The sequence below is a fragment of the Rhinolophus hipposideros genome (genome assembly GCF_964194185.1).
Source record: "Rhinolophus hipposideros genome assembly, chromosome: 10".
Classification (NCBI taxonomy): Eukaryota; Metazoa; Chordata; class Mammalia; order Chiroptera; family Rhinolophidae; genus Rhinolophus; species Rhinolophus hipposideros.
The window spans coordinates 8,907,720-8,925,766 of NC_138056.1; the positions used below are offsets into that span (position 1 = coordinate 8,907,720).

The following is an 18,047-nucleotide window of genomic DNA, read 5'->3' on the forward strand; positions in this document are numbered from 1 at the left end:
TCAGGCTGGCCCTCCCAGGAGTTAGTCCAGGCCCCTGAGGGCTACCGGGGGGGGGGGGGCGGGCTGCTTGCAAAGGATCACAAAGCAGCTGAAGAGACACATGTGGCCTAGAACAGGGGTCTGCGAACTTTCTCTGTAAAGGCCAGAGAGTAAACAGCTCAGACTTTGCAGGTCACATTCTCTGTGGCAACTACTCAGCTCTGCTGTTGTCACACTGAAGAAACCAGAGACAGGAAGTACATAAATGAATGAGTGTGGCTGGGCTCCAATCAAACTTTATTTACAAAAACAGACATCTGGCCAGATCTGGCCCCCAGGCCGCGGTGTGCCCGCCCCTGGTCTAGAACATCAGAGCAGTACGTCTGCTGGCTCGCTGCTGGACCCTGGAGTGGGCCCAGCGCCTGGCCCATAGTGTGTGCCCAGCACATGTCGGCTGAATGAGTGATGGGACACAGGAGAAGGGTGGAGGTGGGGTGGTCCAGGGCAGCCCCCACCCAAGGCGGGTGGCCCTTACCCAGGCGCACGTAGAGCACGTACTGCATGGACTCGCGGGGCTCCGTGTAGAGAATGCCCCCACGCATGCTCAGCCAGATGATGGCCATCTCGGCAATCATGCAGCTCAGCAGAATGCCCAGGTAGCCGCGGCCGTGGTCCACCAGGTTCAAGGAGCAGGCCTCGTGCGGGTTGTAGACCAGGCCGAAGAGCACGACGGACAGGATCACAAACCTGGGGGGACGCACACGTGAGGGGCCGGCAGCCGCACACCTCCCACGGCCCAGCTCAGGCTGGATGCGGTGGGTACAGGACCACTGTCTGCCTGGCATCCTTTGAGGCCACGGGCTACCGGGGACAGGGAAGTAAGAGTGGGGAGCCCGGCTGGCAGCTGTGGGGACACAGCAGTGGCAGCTCTACCCAGTGCTGGGCTCTGGTGCGCTGCTGGTTAAGTGGGGTCCCTGGGCTCCGTCGGGTATCACCTAAGGGGTTGTACGTTTCAGGCACCTCCTGCTGGAAGCTGGGAGCATGACCGGGTCAGAAGAGCTGGCTGGAAAGCCTCCTTCTAGTCCTTTCTCCTCAAACCCAGGCCGGCGGCGTGCCAAGACTCACCAGGTGGTGTGCAGGAGGAAGAGGAAGATGGCTGGCAGGACGAGGTCATCGCTGCCCACAGACCAGCGCCGCCGGAATACCACGATCCCGGGCATGGCTGGTGGCTCTGCGGAGGCTCAGCGGGCCTGGTGCTCACCTCCTGAAAGAGAGCAGAGGGCCCTGTGGCTGCCGGGGCCACCACGGCACCCAGGGCCACTGCACTCTGACCAAATGTGCCCAGCAGCACAGGCATCTCTGCAGCCCCCACGGCCCAAAAGCTTCCAGGCTCCTGGAGATGCTGACCCATCCCTGGGCAGGACCAACGTCTGTCCTATCCATCCCCAGAGCCAACATAAAGGACCTCAGCAGCTAGACACTAGCTTCAGTCTTACCCCTGAGGTCTCTCCAGCCCCTAAGACTGGCACTGGCCCCTTGGGATTGACTCTGCCTGGGGTTACCCCAACAGTGGCTTGTCAGCTCCATTAAAGGCCTGGGCTCACCCCCTGTCTCCCCCAGCCTTCCTGCTACCTTTCCTCAAGGAGACCTGGCCCAGTGCACACAGTCCTTGGGGGTAGGGTGGGGGCTTCCAAGACCAAGCATGAGCCTACCCCCCTGCACAAGCTGGGCAGGGTAGGTGGAAGGCTGAAGGCCTTGGGGGAGCTGGGGGTAAGGGCATGGCAAGCAGAGAGGTGGGAGTGTCCAGCACATAGTAGGTGCTCAGTAAATATCTGTGGAATTAGGTCTCCATTTTCTCGCTTTGTTAGAACCCTGGGAGCATGCTCTATGACTTGTCTTTTTGCACCCACCAGACAGATCTCCCAACTAAAGCTACGCCTCTTGGTAGGGTAGGGCATGGTTGAGACCAGGGTCAAGAGCATGACTGGGGAACCCAGGCCCCTTCTGGAGGGGCAGTGGGCGAGCCCTGAAGAGTAATCCACCCTCCCGGCAACCATACCTTCCATGCCCACCCTGAGCCAAGCAGCCTTACGGCCCAGTTCCCAACTCGCTGAAGTCAGAGAGTTCAAACGAGCCACAGGCAAGCTAAGGAGTGCCCAGGAACTGGGGACCCACTCCCTAGAGCCTGGGGAACAAGGGTAATGGAGCAGACCAGGAGACCCCAATGAGGGGCTCCAGGGTACCCCTGCACTGAACAATGCAGAGGAGCCCCTGCTGCAGAGGGCTGGGTGCCCCACTAGTGGGCAGCTGCCCCCAGGCTGACAGAGGCTTACATGGCACCTGGTCCAGGGGCAGGTGGCAAGTCCTCCTCTCCCTGTGATGGCTCCAGGGAAAACGAGTATCTGCGGGAACCAGCATCCCTCGGAAAAGAAGCTGGCAAGTCTCCGCCAGCTGGTGGGCACGGCCGTCAGGGTAGGCCAGGAGATGTGGGGCCGGCTGGCATGCCCAGCCTGGCCCGTCCTCCTCTCCCTCTCCCCGGTGCAGCCACTGCGTCCAGCCACTGCCGAGCTGCTCCGGCAGAGCTGGTGGCCTGGCAGGCGGGCTGGCGGGCTAGCCTGCCGGGGTCGTGCCTACTCCCCCACCCTCAGGAAGTGACATCATCCCACTCTCTCCAAGGAGGAGTCGGAGCACGGATTCTGGGAAGCAAGAAGGATGGAGAGCATGGGAGCCGCGTCGTGGGGTGGCCAGGAATGGGGGTCTGGGACTGCTGGGGGCTGGGGCTCCAGTGTTGTGTCTGTGACAAGTGACTGACAGCACCAGCTTCAGTGAGAAAGAACGGGACAGGAGGGGCCAGGGCACCGTGGGTGGCAGCAGGGCTGGGACAAGACAGAGCTGCCAATAACTGGGGTTTTGCCACAGTTCGCTACAGCCCCTCCCTGTCTCCAGGTGGCTCTCAGAGGGTACGGCGGAGCCTGGGGTCGGCTCAGGGGACCCCCACACATGACAGGAATGATGAGAGGTGCGGGGCCAGCCTGGTCCCAGCAGGTGTTGTAGCTCCGCCTCAGGCTCTAATCAGCTCAGCAGAGGAAAGGGAGCAGCAGCCCCTCGGCGGGTAAGGACTCTGCCCCTGCCAACAGCCCAGAATATCTGATTCTCAGGTATGCGTCGGGGGGAGGGGGCTCCCAATCGTCTCTCACCCCCACTCTTAACCTCTTGTTCAACTCACATGGACCATTCGCACACCACCCTCAGCCTCACACGCAGCCCCATGCGTGCACGTGGCCCCGCCCCCCCTGCTGTCGGGCAGAACTGGGACCACAGGGGCAGCCAGCCCCGGAGAGGCGGCTGAAGATCTGTCAGACACTGGAATGATACGGTCGGGGTCAGCCTCTGCCCGTAGCCTGAGGCCAGCGGCCGCGGTCAGTGCCGGAGCCCACCTAGACCATAACGACCACAGTGGGTGCCCTGTGACAGGCCTGGGGACCACCACCCAATGTGTGACTTACTAGTTGTGCCTCAGGTTCCTCATTGGTAAAATGTCCATTATCCCCACCTGCTAAAGTTCTGGTGAGGACCCTACCCGAGGGTCTTAGCAGGGTGTGTGAACCCCCCGCTGGTCCAGCTGCTCCTCCCCCGACTGGGCCAGTGGATTCTCCAGCTGCTCACCAACAGGTCACCATCTAGGGTGGGGGTGACAGGGCCTGTGCTGCTGCTGGGGGGAGGATGGGACAACTCCAGTCCATGCGGATTCATAAATCTCAGGGCTGCTATTTTTAAGGGCCTGAAAGACGCCCTTTCTCTCGAGACCCCAGCCCTTCACAATGGGGGCCTGTTCCCCTGCTGGGGATGTGATTTCATCTGGAGGAAATGTCTCAGGAGCAGGGAGGACAGAGGCCACTTCCTGGTCTGGGGCTGCCACAAAGCACCTCCTCTGGCTCCCCTCCCCAGGGCACCATCCAACAACCACAGTGGGTGGACACACAGCCTCCCCCTCCTCACCCCAGGCCAGAGGCCCTTCCAGGGCAGGGGTGGTGCCCCCTCCAGCAGGGGTAATAGGGGCACTGCTGGGGGCTCCCCATGCCTCTGACCAGGCCCCCCGTCCAGGCAGATGTGAATGAGATGTCAGGACCCCCCTCACATGGACGGGATGACTTAAGCGGTCCTAGGGGCCCCCTTTCTTCCCCCAGGCAACAAAACCCAATTTCCCTGCTGATGATTCAGGCCCCTGGGTTAAGTATTAACCATTCTGGGAGTTCCTCTTTCTAAAAATGCAAAACTCTTCTTAAAAATACACAAGCTGTCCCCTACTTTAAAAACCTTCCTGGCTCCCTGTGGACTGTAGGATAAAGTGCAAGCCCCTCAGACAATGGCTAAGGGCCTTTCAGTCCTCAGCAGGCAGGCTGTGCAATCTTGGGCAGGTGCCTTGCCCTCTCTGAGTCTTGGAGCAGAAGATACTCCCCAACCCCTGGAGACAGATTCCAGCGTCTCACCCTCAGCCAGGGAGTTCCTTCTGGCTGGGGAGGTGCTCCAGCTTCTTTTCACACTGCCCCACCCTCCTTTTCTGAACCCTCCCAAACTTGCTGCTCTCCAAAATCACCTCACAGTAAGGTTCCATGCTTTGTTTACCCCAGATCCTCCGCCAGGCCTACTCATCTTTCTAGGCCCCCAAGTCACCTCCTCTTTGAAACCCTCCCTGACAGCCCCCTGCCACTCTGCCCTTCTCAGCAGTACTTGCCGCTCCTTAGGGGATTCTGGGACCCTCACTCCAGTGCAGCCCGAGGAACACTGTCTTACAGTAACCTTGCTGATTCCTTGCTGCCTATCCCAGCCCCAGCTCAACCAAGCGTCCCTGAGGGCCAGGCCTTACAGTGTCTTTCATCTTCACACCCCACCTCAAGACCCTGGTTTCAGTGTGAGAACATCCAACTTCAAACCCAGCCCCTCTCCTCACAAGCAACCTCGGCTGCCCCAAACCACCCCCCATCCCCCTGAAGCAGGCCCAAGCTGCCCCTGGGGAAGCTCCCTCCCATCATAAGGGTCTTTCTTAGCTCACACACTTGGCTTTTTGGGAAATGCCCCACCCCAGCGCCTCTCCTGCCCGTTCAGGGAAACCATGTCCCCTCCTCTGGCTATCTTAACTATCACAGGGCTTCAGTGTCTTCACCTGCAAAACACGGACACCACCCCCCTCAGGAGGCTGTGGGGAGAACGGAATGGGATGACGTCACTAGGAGGTTGGCACAGGCCCTGGCAGACCCAAGCTGCTACTCGTGGTGGCCATCGTGTTAATGGAGCTCCTGAGGGGCTTTCTGGAAACTTCTTGGCAGGGGGTCTGTGATGGGGTGCTGGGACTACGATGCCGCTCATGAGTGGCTCCCACTGAGGGGAAGGACTGAGCAGATTCAAGCCCTGACCAGGCAACACGCACCCACCGCGGGCCTCAGGGGCTGCTGGCTGACACGCCCCGCGCTGGGCCTCATGCCCTGACCCCAAGGTCCCCTTGCACAAGGCCCTGGGAGTTTTCAGGGAGAAGAGCCCCTCGGTAGTAGGTCCCAGCTGATGGGGTGCCAATAGCTCCCAGGAGGGGGAGGAGGGCGTGGGCTGCTGCGTCTGCCCTCCAGATGGCCCAGCAGGGACTTCCGGCCATGTGGGAGAGGGGAGGTCACGCTGTTTGCCTGCACTGGGGCCAAGGCAGTGGAGTCAGGCGGAACCTGGTACCCGCAGGGGACAGGATGATGTGCTGTGGGAGATCCCAACAGTGCCACCTCCAGCTGCTAGGTCAGGTGCCGCAGGCACCTGAGCCCAGGGATGGGCTGAAGATTGAGCCTGAAGGGATGACAGCCAGGTCCGGGCCACAGGGATGTGTGTGACATCACTGCCGACCTCCTGTGTCGCGAGTCCTGGACTAATCACCTTCTGTCCTCACAGCAGTGATGTGGGCGACAGCGTCACTCTCACTCCTCCTGTTCTAAAACAACTGTGTCTGAGTCCTGACTGTGACCTTGGTCAAGTTACTTAATCTCTCTGTGCCTCGGGTCCTCATTTCTAAAATGGGGCTAAGAACCGTACCTGCTTCAGAACTGCCACGAGGGTTAAATGAGTCATATAATTAAGACAGCACCTACCACATAGTAAGTGTTCAACAAGTGCTGGCTCTTCCATTACTGTCACTATTGAAGAACGAGGAGATTGAGGCTCAGAGACTCAGCCCCAATATCTGCCAAGGAGCAGGAGGCTGACCAGGCAGGAGACACAGGTCCTTCCTGCTGCCATCCAAAGCCCATCTAATGCAGGAATTGCAATTAAAAGGGGCCTCAGAAACAGTCCCGCCACCCCCTTTTATGGGTGAGGAAACTGAGGTTGAGAAAAGCCCCAGAGGCTCCTGAATTTCCCTGCTGACAGTCCCAGAGTCCCTGAGCCGGCTACTCCCTTCTCCTTCCTCACGGCACACCCACTCGCACTCCCCAAGAGACACAACCATTAACAGAGTGTCACCCCAGGGAGACTGGGCTGAGATCTTCTCTTTTGTGCTCCTGGAGATGAATAACCCTTTGGGAAGCCCGACAAAATCCACATGAGCTCCCTGGCTGGTCAATCTGCAGGAAGGAGGCAACCATTTGTATGGTTTCAGGGTCATCTATGGCTGGCTCTCCACTTCCCGGCAGGCAGGGTCCCCACTGCTCTGCAGCTCGGCTGCTGAAGGAGACAAGCCTCTCAGACCCAAGCCCACCTTCCCTGGGTCTCCTGGACCTCTGCCTGCTGAGGCTGGTGATTTGCCCCAAGTCACACAGCCCAGTTCCAGAGCCCGAGTCTTAATCGCTACACGTTGCTTGTGAGGAGCAGGATTTGGCTAAATGCCCCTTTCTAAACCAAAGAGCTGGCTTCAAACATCCCCTTGCATAGTGAGGAGGCAGGGCCTCAGGGCCCGTGGAGAGCTCTCTGGTCCTTGTCACACCAAGTGGGAGTATGGGTATCGCCCCATTTTGCAGACGAGGAAAACTGAGCCCAGGGTTGTTTCACCATCTGTCTGGAGGTGAGCGGGCTGTGGAGCCCGGAGAGAGCACAGAGCTAAAACTCTATGTGTCACCTCATTCTAGCTTCACCAGCCTGTAGGGGTATTACCTCACAGCTTTTCAGATGAAGAAACTGAGGCTCAGAGAGGCGCCATGTTTACCCAAGGATCATGCAACAGGGACGAAGCAGGGCTGGGATTTCACGCAGCCTCTGTGAGTTACTTGAAAAGAAATAGTCTCTGCCATCAGTCCGACTCCTTATTCCCATGCACACAGACACAAGATCCAGGCGTCCCTTCCTCTCTGAATGCTTTTCCTTCCCAGGTCCGTGGCCCCACATTGAGGCTGGGCTCTGGAAAACACCAGAAGAGGGAAGGCAGCAAGAGGGATGACAGAGAGAGCGCATGCGTGGGCTCGGGGCCCGTGTGCCACCAGCCTGTGCCCGGGTGTACTCCACCCAAGTTAGGGGCTGAAAGCTGTTGCTTTTCTCACGTCAGCTGTGCTGGAGCAGAAGGCAGGGCCGGGGCCGGATTTCAGCTCAAGATGGGTCCTCATACGCCCAGGCCTCAGCACTGCAATACTGTGCCTGGTACGGCTGGGCACAGAGGGGACACCACTGCCACTTGCTCTCCTCCGCCCCCAGGGCCTTGGACTCACAAGAAACTTCCCATCAGGGGAAACCATCCCACCAGGGAAGCACTTCCTAGGTCCTTCACTCCAACCCTATGGGGGGTATGGCTGTGCCTATGTTACAGATGGGGAAACCAAGGCTCCGAGAGGTTAGAGGTTATTTAACCTAGTGACTGAGGGCCAAGTCAGACTCTGAAGCCAGGTCCTGTCCTGTGTTCTCTCCACATCAATGTGCTTGCTGGCCAGAGCCCCTCCCCATAAAAGAGCAACCTGGGGGCAGGGCACGAAGTTCAGGAAAGGTGATGAAAAGAAACAACCCCAAGTACTGGGGGCCGTGCCTACAGCCATCCTGGGCTAAACCCAGAAATAGCTCCAACAATTATTCTATCACGTGTGTGTGTGTGTGTGTGTGTGTGTGTGTGTGTGTTTTAATTCTTACATGTACTGCAGCAAGTAGTTCATAAATATTACCTCCTTTAATCTTTCTAACAACCCTATGAGGTAAATGCTATACTTTATCCCCATTTTACTGATGAGGAAACTGAAGCCCAGAGAAGTTAAGTAGGCTGCCAGCCCCTCCCAAGGAGCCGTCATGAGGGCTCCATTTATCACAGAGGCTCCAGCGTCTTTTCTCACGCTAATTATTTTCCACTCCTCTACCGCGGGCAGAATTTGCCATCTGCCACCGGCCCTGTCACTGACACCAGCCAACTCTCTGGGAATCAATTGGGGCCTTTCGTTTCCTGCTAGTTGTTCCAGGAGGGTGGCTGGCTGCTGGGAATGAGGAGGGACAGCCAGGAGGGCGGCAGACTTTCCCTGATCCTGGGGGGGGTGGGGGGGCAGTTTACAGCAGGGCTCACTTAGCAGGGCTAGAATGGACCTGTTTCCAATTGCGGAAGGGATTCCCCAGGTTCTGGCCAGGCCAGGTTTTGTTTCTGAATTATTCCTTGGAGATTGTTTATTTTCCTGAAACTAAGAATGGGCCCTTGTCCCACACTCATTCTGGTGCCCCGGGGCAGAGGTACCCTGGAGCAGCCCAGAGGGGCAGGCTTGGCTGGCCTCCTGATGAGCGATGCCCCAGTGCCTGGGTGTCCAAGCCCCGGGTCATTTCGTCCTGCCTGTCTGTGGAGAGGACATAGGCAGGCAGGCACCCATTCCAGCTTTGTTTCTATCTGTTTCTAGTCTTCCTTTCTATGCTGCTCCTGTGATCTTCTCACGTCCCCTCATGCTCTAACACATCCTTACCCGCTCTCCCCAGGAACCCTCCCTCTCTGGGATGTGCAGACCTGAAGGTGATGGCCATCCTGTGAGCTCACTGCTGCCTTTCCTAGGCCCTGGAGTGGGGAAGCTTTGGGTTTGAATCTTGGCTCCATCACTTCTAGTTGTCTGTGACCTTTGCTTCTCTGAGCCTCAGTTTCCTCATCTGCAAAATGGGATAATGAAGGTATCTGCTTCATAGGGAGTCATGAGAAGTAAATGAAATAATGCACATTAAACACTCGCCTCATAGGAAGTATCAGTTGCCATCATTATTATTTATTAATCACCTCTCCTGAGATGCTCAGATCTTTTCGTCACTGCCCCCAAGGTGTGGTGGGGTGATAATCTCTCTGCGATCTAAGTCAACCTTCCCAAACAGAAAGGTCCTTTTCTGTATCTATGGTGACCAGGCTGACCCACTCCGGGCCAACCTGCTCAGGCAGGGATGACCTGATCTATCTTCTCAGGCAGGGACGGCGTCATCTCCTAGGAGCCCACCTGCCCAGGCTGGGGCTTTGTTGGCCCTGCCTCCCTATTCCACAACGAGCCAGTGAGGTGGGAATCACCTTCCCACAGGTCAGCTTGGACTACGGAGTTCAGCCCAAAGCCACACCTGTGCCCTGCTGGAATGCCCCACGTCGCTCTGTGTCTGAGATTCAGGGTGTCTATAGCAGGCCCCATCCCAGCTCAAACGCCGGATACCCGAGGAACAGGGGCTCACTGCTCATGCCCATCTGCCCGTTCCAGCATCCTAAACCCCACCCCACCCCACTGCCCATCGCCAGCCTACCCCAGGGCCTCTTCTCTTCTGTGACCCACTTGCTGTGAGCCCCCCACCAGGTGGTAAATCGTCAGTGCTCTGGCTGCTTCTCAAAGCTTCCCCAGAAGAGACTCCCAGGCCCAAGTGCTGGCAACACCTCCTGGAGGAATTAGCACCTTCCACTTCATTAGGGGCCCCCCAATGAGGCCGTTAATGAGGACACTAAGCGGCACTTCTAGCCTGACACCTCCCCTCTGGAAGCCCCACCCGCACACCCAGCGTACCCTGTGCCACCAAGATCCTGTCGCGCCTCTTCACGATATGGGCAGGGCCGCAGGGTCTGGCCTGCACTGGGGGAAATGCCTCCCAGGCTCCGGGAGGCTGCATGGGCCACAGACCCACAGAGGGGCCACCTCCCTGGGCAGCGTGGCCATCTAGGGCACAGGCCTGCATCTTGGGCTATTGGGTTTCACTTCGACCATTCCCTGGGCATCGCAGAAGCAGGCAGGGATCGAGTGACTGCGTAACAGGAGCTCCTTCCCAGGGGAGGAGGTCCGCCGAGTCCCCGTATGTGGCAGAAAGGGCCAACATCCGCTGCCCCAACAGAGCACAGGTGGAGGTGGGCATGTGAGCCCAGGCCCCCCGCTCTGTGGCCCTCCTCTCCTGCGCTCCTCAAAGGGGGTTTCTGAGAACCCTCGGGCACCCCCAGATGAGGAGAGGTGGTCATAGCAGGCTGGGGTCAGAACAGCAGGTGGTCAGTGGGAGAAGCTTTTAGCATTTACACATTGGGGTTGCTTGTAACACTGTGTTTGAACTAAACAGTTTCAGTGCTTAAAAATGTTTGCGAGGCACTGGCAGGATGACCTCTCGGGTCCATCTGGCCTTGACTTTTAGAGTTCCACTTGCTGTTTCAGTTCAAGTTGACTGAGGACGGGACCTTGTGGCTCTGGGCAACAGCCCAAGCTAGTTTGACCATCAGTCAAGTCTCCCACCCTGGCCTGAGCCATCAGGACAAAAGGGGTCACAAAAAACCCTAAGCCAGGAGCTCCGAGACCCGGGCCCGTGGCTAACTCTCTGTCCCTCACACCACCCTACTCCCACCCATGTCCCCGGGCGTGACAAAGCGGGACCGAAGCACAAGTGAACACAGGCCTCCAAGAAGGGGAGGCTCAGAGGCCCTGTGCCGCTGGGTGGACAGTGCAGACCCAGCTTCTGTCCTAGTGCCTCCCTGTTCAGATGTCCACGGAGCCACAGGACGTTCACAGTGCAACGCAGAGGCTACTACCCAGGACGAATCGACTACTGCTCCCTCGTCTGTAAAACAGGGTGGTGGTGACAGCACTTCCCTGATGGGGCTGCTATGAGGACAAAGTGAGTTCCAAGTTGTAAAGTGCTGAGAGCAGAGTCTGGCACAGAGGGGCTGCTCAGAAGCATCAGCTACACACACACACACAGTTTACACTTTTAATTAAGTAAATCCCCTCCTCAAAAGCATATTATGGCTCCTGACCGCCCTTTACATAAGATTAAATCACCCAGCCACTACTTATAAGCTCTCCACCAACCATTGCCCTCCCGTCTCTGTCATAGGCAAGCCCACTTCCTGCTCCCAGCTACGTCTCCCACCTATGGGGGCTTCCTCCTCTCCAGACACCCCGCTCATTTCAGGAGGTGCTCCCTGGGGAAGCCCCAGCCCGGGTCTATTAGCCCAGTCTCCTGCAGACTCCTGGAGCACCTGCCTCACCTTCTCCGTCACACGGAGACTCCCAAGGAGAAAGCCTCAGCCTCCCCACCGCCCCCCACTGCTTCTTTCCCAGCCGGGGAGGGGGGTGGACCCAGAGGCTCTGGGAGCAGAGACTGGGAATGGGGGGCACCCAGGAGGGGAGCCCGGGCCTCCACGATGAGGTCAACCCCGTCAGGCCCCTGATGAATGCCAGCCTTCTGCCTGTTCATGCCTGGGCAGGACCCAGCGACCTGCTTTGCATCTGGGTAGGTAAAGGCTTGACCTGGGACTCAAGTTTGGCATCATTTTCCTTCCCAGAGGACTCACCCTCACGGCGTGGGGCCCCAGCCTTGTCACACTGTCACTTCTGTGGCTTCTGCTTCCTGGCCAGCTCCCTGGGTGTGGCAGGAGGTAGAGCTGAGGCCACATGTCCAGCACAGCCCTGGTGACAACAGGCTGGGACTGCTGTCCTCCAGCCCCGAGTGGCACTCCATTACCACCTAACCAGGACACAGCAGGGAGGTAACGGGCATTTGGGGGGGCCTCCTCCCAGTCAACCTGGGACAGGTGTCTGCGGCCCCATGAAGTGTCTGCTAGTAGCAGGCATGAGGCAGACCTTTCGCTGACCCCTGCTGGCCCCAGGGAGGTCAGCAAAGCTGCTGGTGACTCCAGGGCCAGGCACCGAGTGCTAATGGGACGCCCACCTGGGGCCGAGGGGACAGACAAGGTCCCGGCCAGAATGGCTGAGGCAGAAGCTCATGCCAGGCAGAAAGTGGCACCTGGTGTCCTCCGAGGCTTGGAGAGGCAGCGTGACAGCACCTGCTCTCTCTGCAGGCCCAGCCCTTCACTGCTGGTCCCAGGCAGGCTCTGGAGTGGGGGTGGCGGTGACGGAGAGAGCGAGGGCTAGGGGACCTGAGGGGGACGGCCTGCGCCATAGCTCCGCTGACTTCTCCATCCTCGGTGGCCGCTGGCTGCTATAAATACCACTCCTGCCTCCTGATGTTGCAGGAGGCGTCCTAGAATTGTGGGTTCTGGGGCCTCCTGGGTGCTCCCTCCCTGTCACTGTTAGGCAGAGCCTGCCTGACCAGAAGATCCTTGCAGCGTGTAAACCCACCTGACCCAGCTGGGCCTTCGCCAGGAAAACCGCAACACTGAAGGGGAGAGCTGCGGCTTCCAAACCCTGAGTCTCCTATGACTGGCATTTCTACCAGCTTCAAGGCAAGTGCTGAGCACGCTGGAGCCCTGAAGAGCAAAGGCCTGGCCAACCTGCAGAGGAGACACAGCCCAAGCCCACTGGCTTGGCCCAGACCACCCACCTCAAGCTCAGGGGCGAATGCTGCAAAGCCACTTGATGCCCCTCCCCTCACCCACCTTCTCAGCCCCACGGTCCCTCTGAGATTCAACCTGGTTTGCAAACATGTCATCAGCCTGGAAGCTTCCCTGGGACACACTCTACTTTGACAAGGGCCCGGTTAGAATGTTTGGCAGCTGTTCAATTCTTCCAGTTAGCAGCACGCTTCTGAGTGAGCCCTTCCCTCCTTGAGAGACCCAGGTAGGCCCAGACTCCAAGGCCCAGGCTGGTCTGACCTGGGCGCACAGGACAGGAAGTGGCCATGGGCCTGGCAGTGTGAGGACACCAACCTTCACACGTGGCCAGGGCTTGGTTGCGGCTCCCCAGCTTAGGGGAGGGCCAGGATCTGAGAGGACAAAAGGCTAGAAACAGCTCCTGGGGTGGGCACGAGGTGGCATGAACACAGGTGACGTCTAGTTAAAATTAATTCCACGCATGCAGCCATTCTCCATCCATCCAACAAATAATCAGAGAGCCAACTATGCGCCAGGGCCGCAGCAATACATAAAAGACATGGGGCAGCCCTCACAGAGCCTACAGACTGGAAGGAAAGAGAGGCTTCAAGCTAATCCTCACAGACCACAATGAAAAGTTCCGTGACAGGTGCTCGGAAGGCGGGGGGTCCCGTCAGAGCCTGAGCTGGGACGTGAGGGGCAGCTGCCTGAAGAACAGGGAGCCGGGGCTCAGACCTGAAGGATAAGCAGGAGGAACGAGGCCACAAGGAGAGGGCAGGAAGGGAACCGTGTGGAGGACAGCACTCAGCGTGAGGGCTCATGAGTGAGGACCACGGAGGGTGGAGCAAAGACCAGATCAGCCGGCAGGCGCAGGAGGAGGGCAAAGGTGGAAAGGCTGATGGGGCCCCGGAGTCTGAGCTTTACCTTGAGAGCAGTGGGAAACTACAGGCCAAGGCCGGCACTGGGGGGGAGAGCAGTGGGGGCCCAGACTGAGATTCAGCAGACAACGGTGACAGATGGGATGACGAAGTAAGGGCCAGCGTGCTGTCAATGACGTTCCAGCCTTGTGGCCCATGCAACTGGACGGGCAGAGGGGCCAGCACTGGCGTCTGCCCTGGTGCCGAGACGTCAGGAGCCATCACGCCCCTGGAGCACTTCCTGCTCTGGCTCTTTCTGCAGGCAGGACAGGATGGACAGCGCGCTGGTTCCCCGTCCTGGAGGAACGCCATGAGAACAGAGGAGCGGGCAGGCTGCCCACCCCCACAGCGACGTGCCTCCCAGAGTTTCAGTTCAGCCCAGCCCTGCCCTCGGGTGCGCAGCGGGCCGGGGCATCAGCGCCGATACACTGGTTCAGGCTCTGCTCCCACAACCGAGGGGTCCCCCTCACAAGCTTGAGGCTGGAGGCATTCTCCCTGAACATCCAACTCCTTATGCTTCCTGCCACCTGGCTCTGACTGTGACAATGACCACACGGAGGGAACCTTAACCCGGGCGGGCGGACAAGATCTGAGAGCTGATGGAAAGCCACACAGGAAGGGATGGAGCTCAGGCGGAGGAGGGCTCTGTCTGCTGGGCACCCCCACCCCCTTCCCGGTCTCTAGACATTCCACAGAGCTCATCGCCCTGAGAACACGCTCCCCTGCTGCCGGCCGGCCTGCCTCATCTCCCACGCTGCCCTGGCTTACCACCCTCCACACTTTCTCCCTCAACAGCCCAGCGTGTCCTCCCTCAGCACCCACACCCTCAGGCCTCCCCTCACCTGGACGTGGCCCCCACCCCCAATCTCTGCGTGGCTGGCTCTCTGCTGTCTGGTTCCTGCCTCAAACTGGGCTCCTCTGACCGGCCCGCTGGATCTCAGGTCCCCCAGCCCGTCTCCATCACATTTTTCTGCTGTGTTTTCCTCTCCGCACTTTCTAGAATCTAACCCTCTCTGCCATATTTGTTTGTCAGCGTGTTTACTATCCCCGCCGGGGTGTGGTTCCCAGGGTCCGTCTACTTCCCTGCTGTGTCCCCAGCACCCAGCAAAGGGCCTGTAGGTGGCAGGAGCCCACCAAGTCCCTGCTGCCTGAGGAGGAGCCAGGTCTGAGCACAGCCTGTGCTCCTGACTCCTGGCCTGGCTCTTCCCACATATCCACGGGCCGCGTGCCCGACCCAAGCTCGAGCCAGCACTGCTCTCCTGCAGCAACCAGCGCATGCCGGCCCTTACTGGCACCTGACCACCATGCTGTGGGTGAGGCAGGGAAGAAGTGGGGCTTCTTCACTTCACTGAGGCAGAAACTACGGCGGGAAGGGGGACTTGGGTGGTTTGCCTGAGGTGACACATCAGGCAGCAGAGCCACAACCGTGACCACTTATCCAGGGAGGCCCTGCTGCCTGAGGAGCTCCCCAGCACCCACAAGCCTGCTCCTCTCACCTCCCAGCCCCACGCACCAGCTGCCCTGTGCGTCTGTGCGTGGGTGACTTATGTCCACCTCTGCAAAGTGCACTGCTGGAGGGAGGGAGCCCCTTCAAGGGGAGAGCACATGGGGCTATGCTCTCGGGGTGCAGCTAGGCACTCGCCGCTCCCCCAGGGCCAGAGCTCCCTGCGGGACCCACTGTCTACAGCCTGGGCTGCGAGGGCAGGGCGGCTCAGCCAGGCCCACAGCCCAGCTGTCAGCGAGAAGAAAAGGCAGGATGTGGGGAAATGACTTCCCATCAGAGCTTCAGTGTCTTCATCTGAAAACAAGGAGCTTGGACATCCAGCTCCTTAGGATTCACGTTTTTATTGCCCTGAATGCATACTTTCCAAAGGTCTTCAATCTCTGCCTCAGGAAGGAATATAATACGTGAAGACTCAGAAATACTGACACCACCACCTCACAGCCACCCTGGGAGGTGGATGGGCAGGGAACTGCCCAAAGTTTTAAGGGCACCAACTTGTGAAGCCAGTGAGAAACAAGTTCAAAGCCTAACCTCCCACTGACTTGCCCGTGACCTCAGGGAGTCTGTAAGCCTCGGCTCTTCTCCAGACAATGGAGGCAGGAACAGTCACTGCCTGCTGGACTGCTGGGGAAGGGGGTGGGGGGCTTGGTAAAGGGCCTGTCCTCCGGTCCTCTCTCCCAGGGACCCTGATGTGCTCTCTGCCAACTTCCTAGGAATGTGAGAACAAACAAGACACAAGGCAGGCTTCTTAGAGGAAGGGAAGCACGACGAACAGCCTCGGCAATATCATGACTACCCTTAAAGACAGAGCCCTGGGCTTCCATATTGCCGCCCCACGGGGCCTCACCCAGGTCCTCCCAGCTTCCCTCCTCCTCCTGGCTCCCACCTGCACAATCAGGGATCAGAGGAGAGCAGGTGGCACTGAGAGGCGGGCCCCCGCCCCGGTATCTCCCCCACCAGGGCAGAGGGCCAAGGAAGGGCCAGATGGTGAGGGGCTGGTTTCTAGACCTACGGCCCGCTCCCTACCGGCCCTTCTGCCCCCCTCTGCCCAGGGCCTCCTCTCAGCTCCTCTGGGCCTCGGGAAGACGCATGAGAGCACGTCTGGGAAGTGCTCAGAGCTCCTCAGAGAAAAAAGTCCCGAGGGACCCAAAGTGGGAACAATTATGAATAAACATGCTCACTTATTAGCACCGCAGTTTATTGTGGGGCAGGGCGGGAATGCGTGGGGCTTGGCACTAGGCTTAGCCACTAATACGTGGAGACAAGTCGCTACCTCTTGGAGCCCCAACTCCTGTAAAGGGGGTAAATAACACCTGAGGACGCTGGTTAAAGCACGACACAAATCAGTTTCCTTACCTGTACATGGGGACTGCGAGGGCACCGGGCACCAGCCTCACTGCGTCATTGTGAGGAATGACAGCTGAGGGCTTAGCAGGGGCTCATCATTGCCCCTGGGGAGGAGAGCTGTAGGGCCAAAGCCTGAGGACGGGGCTGGCTGCAACGCTGCGCAGGCTTGCAGACTCCCTGTCTGTCCCCAGGCCGGAACCCACCCCTGAGCAGCAGGAGACAGCACTGTGGGGACTGGTGGCCACAGTGACTCGAACAGGTTCCAGCCCTCAGGAGACCAGCCGGCTCCTTCTTCCTGTCTGTCCTGCTCCCGGCTCAGGTGGTGGCGGGACCTGGGCTCCCCAGCGCCAGGAGCCAGAGGCCACCTCACCGGTCCAGGTTGCTTCCCCAACACATGGCCGGCTCCCCAAGACCAGCATGGGAGAGACCAGGCAACTCCTGCAGCCGCGCACCCGTGGGAAGGCTGCTCCAAGCCGGAGCGACAACGCTCTCCAGGCTGCCCTCTGTTTACGGGGCTCTTTGCCCGTGGAGGGCATAGCACCACCACTTGGTGACATTCCGCTCATCCTTGCAGCTTGTTTGACAGGTACCAAGTGGTGGAGAGACCATGAAACAGAGCAGTGGGTTTGCTAAAGAACACAGTGCCAAACAGGGTGGCCCCCTTCAAGGAGATTCTTCACCCTCACAGGACCAGAGCTACTGGGGGGGGGCTTATGGGGGGGCTGCCGGGAGGGAGGCGCCGGCTCCCAGCGGAGGCAGGCTTCTCCTTGAGGTTCCAGCTGTGGGGGAGAAAGGGCTCCCTCTTCCCTGAGACTCCAGGCCGACCTGTGTACCTCATCAGTTCCCATCTGCCCTAAGGACCAGCTCCGTGGCCTCAAGGAGCCACCAGCACCTTCCCTGGTCAGTGACTGCCCACGCAACAGAGAGCTACCAGACCAGGGAAAGGACGCTGGAAGGCCATTCTCAGGAGGGCAGGTAGAGGGGCCAGAGAAGAAATGGTCAAGTTCCTCGGGCTGATTCTTCTGAAAGCGGGGGCCGGGCAGGGCAGGACTGGTTGGCAGGCAAGCTCTCCTTGCTGGGAGGGAGGGTCGGGGCCATGGACAGGTCCAGGAAAGAAACGGGCAGATGTGCCTGTGCAGAACGCTCCTGGCTTGGGCCATGTGCTCCCCATTCCCTGGCTGCACAGAAGGCCCATCGATGCCGCCCCTCGCTCCCATTCCCCAGGGTCAGTGCCCAACACAAGGGCTCTGGGGACTCTCCTGCTCCTTGCCAACCATCCAACTGCTGCTGCCACTGCTGCCCTGGCACGCCAGGCATGCCAGGCCCAGCACTGCAAAGTCACATGCTCTGCGAGGGCGAGGCTGGGCACTGCTGGGGCAGCACTGGGGACCACAGGGTGTGGCACTGATGGGCAGTGCAGCCCTCCTCAGCTATGCAGAAAAGCTGGAAGCCCAGAAGCAGCAGACCACCTGCCCACCCACCTCACCCAGAAGCAGCGGACCACCTGCCCACCCCCCTCGCCCAGCTCCACCCACCTTCCTGAAGGGCAGGTCCTTGGGCAAACAGTGAGCCAGGTGCAAGCAGAACAGCAAACTGGGAAAAGCAAACA

General features: G+C 59.2%; 1 protein-coding gene across 3 annotated transcripts in view; it reads right to left on the minus strand.

Moving 5' to 3' along the window:
- The window catches only part of DAGLA (diacylglycerol lipase alpha), a 61,515-nt gene that overhangs the window by 24,438 nt on the left and 19,030 nt on the right, over window positions 1-18,047 (minus strand). For 2 of the 3 annotated variants that reach the window (XM_081062984.1, XM_081062986.1), the window contains exons 2-3: window positions 1,105-1,243; window positions 515-726 (exon numbers count right to left, since the gene is read on the minus strand). In XM_081062984.1, coding sequence (XP_080919110.1) covers window positions 515-726; window positions 1,105-1,199 — 307 coding nt within the window. In that variant the 5' untranslated portion in view covers window positions 1,200-1,243. Of the gene's footprint in view, window positions 1-514; window positions 727-1,104; window positions 1,244-2,312; window positions 2,429-18,047 lie in introns of those variants that run through there. The other variant, XM_081062985.1, reaches the window with a different exon arrangement.